At 38.6% G+C, this 7,777-nt stretch overlaps 1 protein-coding gene across 1 annotated transcript; it reads right to left on the bottom strand.

Moving 5' to 3' along the window:
• Nucleotides 1-6,888: 6,888 nt before the first annotated feature.
• LOC123315613 lies at nt 6,889-7,504 on the bottom strand. Its single transcript, XM_044901373.1, has 2 exons — nt 7,398-7,504; nt 6,889-7,342 (listed from the first exon to the last, which is right to left on the bottom strand). The coding sequence occupies exons 1-2, from the start codon at nt 7,447-7,449 to the stop codon at nt 7,065-7,067; spliced, it is 330 nt and encodes a 109-aa protein (XP_044757308.1). The 5' UTR covers nt 7,450-7,504; the 3' UTR covers nt 6,889-7,064.
• Nucleotides 7,505-7,777: the final 273 nt, after the last annotated feature.

Raw genomic sequence — 7,777 nt, 5'->3', positions numbered from 1 at the left:
AACGAAAGCCGCAATGAGTAAACTTTATCCACTCATAGGCAGAAGAAATCATATGAATAAGAACATCAAGTTGACGATGATTAAAACAATTGCGCGACCACAACTCACATATGGATCGGCGGCATGGGGCTTCGCAGCCAAGACCCACATCAAGAAAATACAGGCCACTGAGAATAAACTCCTTAGAATGGCGATGGACGTACCCTGGTTTGTTAGGAACAAACAAATCTACAAGGACTTGGAATGGGAACCAATTACAGAATTTATGAAGAGAAAGGCGGAAAGGATATTCGACAAAGCCAAACAACATCCAAATGAGGAACTACGAGGATTAGTCGACTATGATCCAACAGAAGAAGCTAGAAGGTCAAAAACCTACCACCGAAGACCGAGAGATCAGTTAAGGATTTTAAGTAACCAGAGAAGAGCTTAACCTATAAAAGCTATAGGCAGCATACAAATATCAACACGACTATGATCGTGTGAGAGTCCAGAAACCATAAGAGTCAACTAGTTAATAGGCAAAATGCCCGGAACCTATGAAGAAGCAGTTAAGGGTTTTTAGTGGGTCTCGAGCTCAGAGAGTGAGAATCCCCACACTGTTCCCCCTCAGGAGAGAGTGTGTTCGTCTGTTTTGCAGATTTTCCCCCTGCTACACCAAAAAAAAAAGGTATCCTTACTGTTCATTTATTAGGATAATTACAGTGATCAATAAAATATGTTCTTGAAGCTAACCATTATTTTTGCCTACAAACAAGATACATATTATTATAGATTATAGAGGGTGAATCGTTGACTCGTACAAATATTTTAGCAGTAGATTCTTGAGCTGAAAAGAAACACTTCTTTCCTTTATCATTTTTTCCGAGTCGGATCGGTTTGAAAGATACTGCCTGTTGAAAAACCATAAAAAAAATGTTATTTCTAGTTCTATCTCACAAACGGTTTTATCGAACGAAATGCATTTCAAAATATAGTTTTTCATTTATTTGATGAATCTTTCTCAAACACAAGATATCATACACGTCTTCCAGTTTTCTCATTACGTACCATAAAAATTCAAAAAACCTAACTCTTGAAACTAAGTTGGACACAATCAATCTGATGAATATTTGATCGTTTTGTAAAATTAAAAATATCTGTGAAATTCAAAAAATTGGGTACCTTGAACGAATGCAACCCTCTCTGAAAGATCCACAAATGTGTAGTGTCAAAGATTCAATTTGTTATTCTGAAGGGAATTTTGTTTCACCAGGGGTGGCATAGCTCCTTATGAAAACTTAAAATGGCTATATCTCTTAATCAGGACCGAATCAGGAAAAATGGTATAGTAAAAAAGTATTTCTTTCGACCTAAAGAATCTACTGTTAAAATATTGTACGAGTCAAAGGCTCACCCTGTATAACTGTCCCTCCTAACAGCCAAAGAACTTTTTCGGATTTCTTGCCGTCCGTCAAGAGTACGGTTCTGCCCTTTTTCCACATCACAATAGTGTCTTGGTCCTCGTTTTGTCGTGTCTACCTATGTCTCACGTGGGTCTCCCATGGTCCGCACAAAAGATTAGTGAATGCTTCCACATAAAGCCCCTGCTACGTGAACTTATCTAATCTACAATCTAATCGCGCAAGCGCATTGGCAGGCGGTCGCTCGCTATCGTAATCTCCGTAGAATCTCCTCTCGATAATGCATCTCTATGCATCCGAGGACCAGGTTAGTAGCCACATCTGCCCTTTCCTGTGGTTCGTTCTTCATCTTTCACGACTCAGCGACGTATTCAAGTGTTTTTGTGGGAACGCTTCGGTAAAAACTGTGAAATAACAATTGTGGTTCAAGTTGATGGACTGATTTCGGCATTGTTGTGGGTTCTCGAGATTGGAATCTAGGTGCGCTATTATTTCTGGGATTCAGCTGTTTCTGGTAGGGATTTTTCAATGATTCCATGGAAAGTGGAGGCTTTGACGAAATAAAAGCGTTTTCTTATGGAGATGTTATCGTCTCTGGAGAATCATTGAGACGTTGCCTGATTCTGCTCACTTACAAGAAAATTTGACACAAAAGAAGCATGAATCATGGAGAAAACCTCCACTTTTCGTTGACATCATAATTGTGAAAAACTAAACTGCCAATTCAGACTTAAAAGTTCTGGACTCGAGGGATTAGTTCAATGTTTTCCTTTAGAGATATACATTTGGGTACGCCATCTATCGCCGGGTAGGTGGATGAGCCACCTAGACCACTTATGCCGTCTGTGGATCCCTGTAAAGTTAGAGTTCAGCTCTCCCCTATGTAAACATACTCAGCTTTCCATTAAATTCATACATACTATCATTTGATCAACTGGTGGAGGAATATTTAAATGGAGTCGCGCAGTTTTGATAGCATTCCTTCAATCCTGTGAATCATAACATTCGTTTTCGTCCAGCTCTGTATCTACCAACAACTTCCCTTTTTTTCACGGTTGTTGCCTATTTCTCACGGCACACTGAAGGTAGGTCGTGCAGAGCATTACGCTCTAAAAGCCAAGACAATGGCGAAACGTATGTGCCCCTAGCCGAGACCCACGACAGATCACGGAAGATATGACGACTGCATTGCCAAGACGTGGAAAATGAGCATTAACACCATCAGTACAAATCGCCCCATCTGAAAATGTGTGTACTTCCTCTCGCATTGAATTCAAATGAGTTTCATTAGCATAAATTACGCCCGAGTGGGATGTTTTGGTTTTATTACTCATAAACGTAGGAATAACTCCATCTGCTTGTTAGCTAAAACGGCCGAAACTGCCAGATAAATGAATAATTACGATTATTTCGGTTCAATAGATGTCTAGTCTAGTTGAGAAGGCTCTAAGTGGTCTCACATTAAGGTGCGATGATATGGTTGTTAGGAGAGAACCAGTTGGCAATAGTTTCTGTGGCTGAGCGGAGCGGAGAACATGAGAGATGGCGATGGGTAATTCCTGCCATTCTTGAACTTACGTTTCGAAGGAATCTTCAGTGAAATACCTCATTCATAAAAAACTCAATTAGCTTTAATAACCTTAGATACAGAGGGGCTTTATCGAGATATATACAGAAGGTTGCGCCACCTATCGTTGGGTAGAAAGATGTGCTACTAGTCTGCGCGTGGTGTATGAAGAACGCTGTCAAATGGATATAGGCTCCTTGATGTAGAGTAGCCAAAGGATCCTTAGCAGTCGATTGAACAACACCGTTTTGGTTTCTATCGCCATATTTTCAGTTCAGAGATAGAAATCATCATGAAAATATCCTAAGGACAGTCCACAGTCCACGCAAATTGGTAACTGTACTTCGATTTCCCTGATCTGCCGTACAATGCCACCTTCCACCATTCAGAGGGACTTACGTCCCATTACAAACGTAAAAAATCGCGTTAACCGCCACGAAATCGGATTAAAATAACCAGCTCCTATCTGCAGCGAGAATAATAACGCCCTGGTCGTTGGCGATCATAAATTCGGCTTAGCGTTTGATAATCTGCTGGTAATAAGAACCCGGTCCGCGATATTTCGCAATCACACATGCCCACGTGAAAAGGAAGCGTTATTTTCCATTATTGGTCCTTCGTTTTATTGCCGGTGACAGGGTGTTTTGTGCGATGCTAAATGGTCTGCATGCCCGTAGGAGGAGATTAAGGCTTTGGATCAGGTTTGCGTATTTTTGCCGACGATTTTCTGTTATTTGTATAGGTGGTATGTATCGTAAACTTGGGGCTACCGTTCAACTTAATTTTATTTGGAGTCTACGTTAGATTGAGGTTGGTATCGATTCTGCAGCCTTAAGCCTTTCGTTTCTGGAATTTATGGTTCTAGTACCCTGTAGAATCGGTCCATAGAAGCCTCTGGATGATTAAAACTACTTCGTTATGTGCGTTTCTTAGGTTTATCAGCTCTGAGCAATGCATGTTTGTTTATGTTCTTCTTCAGATCACAGCATCAGCTGATTCTTAGTGCAGCACGGTCAAAACCCCTTTAACTTTTTGCTTACTCTGTTTCTGGCAGTGCCTTATTGCACAACCACTACTGCTTAAAGCTGCTCTCAATGTTTTCATTCATGTAGAAGGGTTCAAGTTTGGCCAAAACACCTTGTTGTATTTTTCTCGGGTTTGTCAGCTTTTCGAAGAGAATGCCTTGACACTCAGGGACTGTTGCCTCTGACCAATGGTGCTATGATGTTAAGGCGTTTCCAGATCATCATAGAACCCTGGCTGTGAGATTACAAGGCTTGCAGCAAACCATTTGTTCGCTGTACCAAGTAATTTGAACATGAAAGAATGCTAGATAAGGTCATTGATGTGAATCAGAAAGAGTTTTGGTGGAAGTATCTAGCGTGGATGTTCTGTAGCACAGCAGCTTTTAATCTGTGAAAATCAGAACAGTATCCATCAACCTCAACCTGTATACTTCTTCCAGAATCCAGTACCAACTTTTTGAGGAAAAGTCTATGAACATACAATCAGTGTTTTTTTTGATTATGATCAAAGCAACCTCTTCATCATAATTCAAACGTGTTTCATGGGATGAAAGCCCTATAACGGAACCCATTCAATTCCTTTTTTCAAATTCCCCTGTCCTCTTCTAGTAAAACCGGAGAACTTGATTTAAATCGTCTCGTAAACAACATTTATACACATTCTTCGGTAAACCATTAGGATTCACCACATCCGAAATACCAATTTCCCATACTCACTTATCCGCCATCGGATACGAGTTTTATAAACGGAATTATGAGTCGGAGTAAATTAACCTGTCTCGGGAAGACATCCATGAAATTTCAAAATCTCTACAATGGCATGAAAATGAGTAATGTTTGTCCAAAACTTAATTAATGGGATTTTGAGAGGAATATTTAACGCTTTGACCTGGCGTGCATAACGGATTTTAACGAGAATTCGAGACGGGATAAAGGACGATTATTCTGTTGGATTTTTGAAGAAGAGATTACGTTCACGCTCAATTTGGTCGATATTTTTCCTGTAAAAATCATCTTATTCTTGATGAAGAAGGTAATCGGCGAACATGATGATTATTTCTGGAGAAACATACGATACCATCGAAGCTGGATTCGCCCAATCATATCGTGAATTTTTTTGGCTCTCATGTTCACCTCTGCCACATAATCCATTTATGATTCGACTCTTTGATCCATCCATCAACCCAACAATGGCCCGCGATGTCGATAAATCTATTATTTTTATTTTCCCGCACAAAGCTTCTATAGGATAATTGATGGCTCCACTCTGAGATCGTTTACAATATCATTAGCTAATTACTTGCATTAATGAGAAACTTTTAATTTACTCGCGGCCAAAAAATACGAGTCATCCTATCGAATATCAACAGCGTTGCGAGCCTGGGGTTTCTCATTCCTTTCTACAAGTTTAATGAAGGTGATTAATAATAATACAAGAAAATATTCGACAGGTTTATTTCAATAAATCGAGAGCGGGCGGCCAGGCAGTCTTTGAGACGTTTGAATCGAACGGTTTTTGAGTTATTGTTCGGATTGTGGAGCTTGGACCGCGATTACCTCACCGGCGATGACCTAAGAGATACGAGGCAGATAATCAGGGCCCAATTCAATTTTTCAAACTCCGAGATTCAGGATGTAAAACATAATGTTCGAATAGAGCCATGAAACGAGACAGTTAATCATCTTATAGCAAATATCTTACCCTCTTCAATGTTTCTTTTCGACTAAAGTGACAATATTTTAACGGCATAGCAATTTCCCTTGACTTTAAATTCCTTAAGGACTATCCAACTTTGATGATGTGTCAATTTGTGACATCAGATCATTCATTTGACGCTTAAAATGAAACAAATTTTTTTAGTGAATATTGTATTTTCTTCAATTGACCTCATGATCGAATGTAACAATTTTTAACAGGAAAAGGTTGAAATCCAAAAGGCTATGTTTCAAAAAGTGAGAATGGGATAATGGAAAGCTCTGTACATCCTTAGAGTCATTCGGGGTAACTGAGCGCAGTGGGTAAGTGTGCGCAGTGTGTATATCTCGACTATGCAATGTATGAAAGAGGTGTTCATTTGGGTGAAGCAAGGGCGCAGAATCCCCAAATTAGTTTTTCATAGGATTGCGCCGTGCTACGTTTCTTTAACTTTTTATTTGCAATCAATCAAATTCACTAGTTTTCTTGTTAATTTTTAGCATCTCTGCAAATTTTGCCAGGTCCAAGTACCGAGTCCGACAGTGTTAAACAATATTTTATTCAATCAAGGGCATATTAATCTAAATATATAATAAAAAATTTTAGGTTCTCTTAGCTGCTCAACTCTATAAGAACGTCAATTCAAATTTTGGCTTACTGGGGAAAGTGTGCGCGGAAAAGTGTGCGCATAGATTCATTATATGGGCATTAGTTCAGTGAGGAATAAATAATGACTTTGTTGATTTTCTTGGTTGAGACTCGATCAATATTGTCCTATTTGTTCGGAAAAATATGAAGAGCCATCAACAGGGGAATGTATCAAGTGTTGTGTTTACCAGGAATTGTGGCACGAACAATAATGCACTGCTTGTAAAAAGGCACTTTTGTATTGACAATAAACAACATTTCTCTAATATTGTAACATTTTGATAACATTATTTTGTAATTTGTTTTGATTGTATGGTTCACTAAGCACTGCGTTCACTTACCCCGTGAGGGTGCGCACACTTACCCGCAATAAGGGGCATGTGAACGCACTCCGACTTTCTCTATTAAATTATTTTTTGCGGAAAGAAAACGTTTTTGTTTATTTGCTTTTTGATGTTTTCTTATAGATTAGAAAATTGTCTATCTTATGAATATGTTTTAATTTTCCTAGCTTCAACATTTGAAACAGGGTATAGCTTGAAAGGCAAAAGTGCGCACAGTTGCCCCGAATGACTCTATATGATTTTCATGATTTCACGGTTGTCATAATCTACTGAATTATGTGATGAAGACTAAGAAGTCAGAAATTGGTCTGACTTCTCTTCAATTTTCGATTTTCACTAGTCCATTTTCCCTTGTATCAATTTATTTATGAGACAACCCAATCAGCCTATAATATTCTTGTTGCATTTCTCGAATTCGCAAGTTGTGCACTGCAAAACATTGTTTCCGTGTATATTTTTCACTTTTCCACAGATCGTACCATCCACAGCACATTTTCTCACATAAGTTCTAGGTCTGTCTTCGTTATACGGATTTTTGATACCAAAAGATAAGCAGACGTTTTCACCAGCGTCGCATAGTTTTTCCAACAAATCAGGCCCAAATTCTCTACAAGCATTTTCGTTGGAAGACTCGCACTGATAACAGTCCAAGGATTCTCCTGAAAATTGGGGAAAAATCGACGTAAATCTGAAAGATTCTCTGAATAAACTCACCTGAATTAAGGAAAAACATGAAAAAGAAAAAAACTGTTGTTAACTCCATCATTGAGCTGAGAATAGATTTTACTTTATAAACGGAATATTTCAAGTTTGAAGGAGGCTCTGTTTCAATCCCCAATTTACTTATCAGACTATTTTTTGTTATCTTTTTCCACTTACTCGCTAAGTGAAACATTAGTTCGAATAATTCATAGAAGGTTCACTCCTTATCTGTAAATTAACTTCCTTTATTTTCATATAATATATTTCTTTAGATTTTTTTTTAGGAATTCCTTCATGGTGGAGAAATATCTGCCCCATAGTTCCATTTCGATCATATCCCATTCGCATAAACTTTTGTTCATTTGTTGCTTGATCAAAATTGACCTAGAAGT

The sequence above is a fragment of the Coccinella septempunctata genome, chromosome 6 (genome assembly GCF_907165205.1).
Source record: "Coccinella septempunctata chromosome 6, icCocSept1.1, whole genome shotgun sequence".
Classification (NCBI taxonomy): Eukaryota; Metazoa; Arthropoda; class Insecta; order Coleoptera; family Coccinellidae; genus Coccinella; species Coccinella septempunctata.
This window is presented reverse-complemented; position numbering and strand designations above follow the sequence as displayed.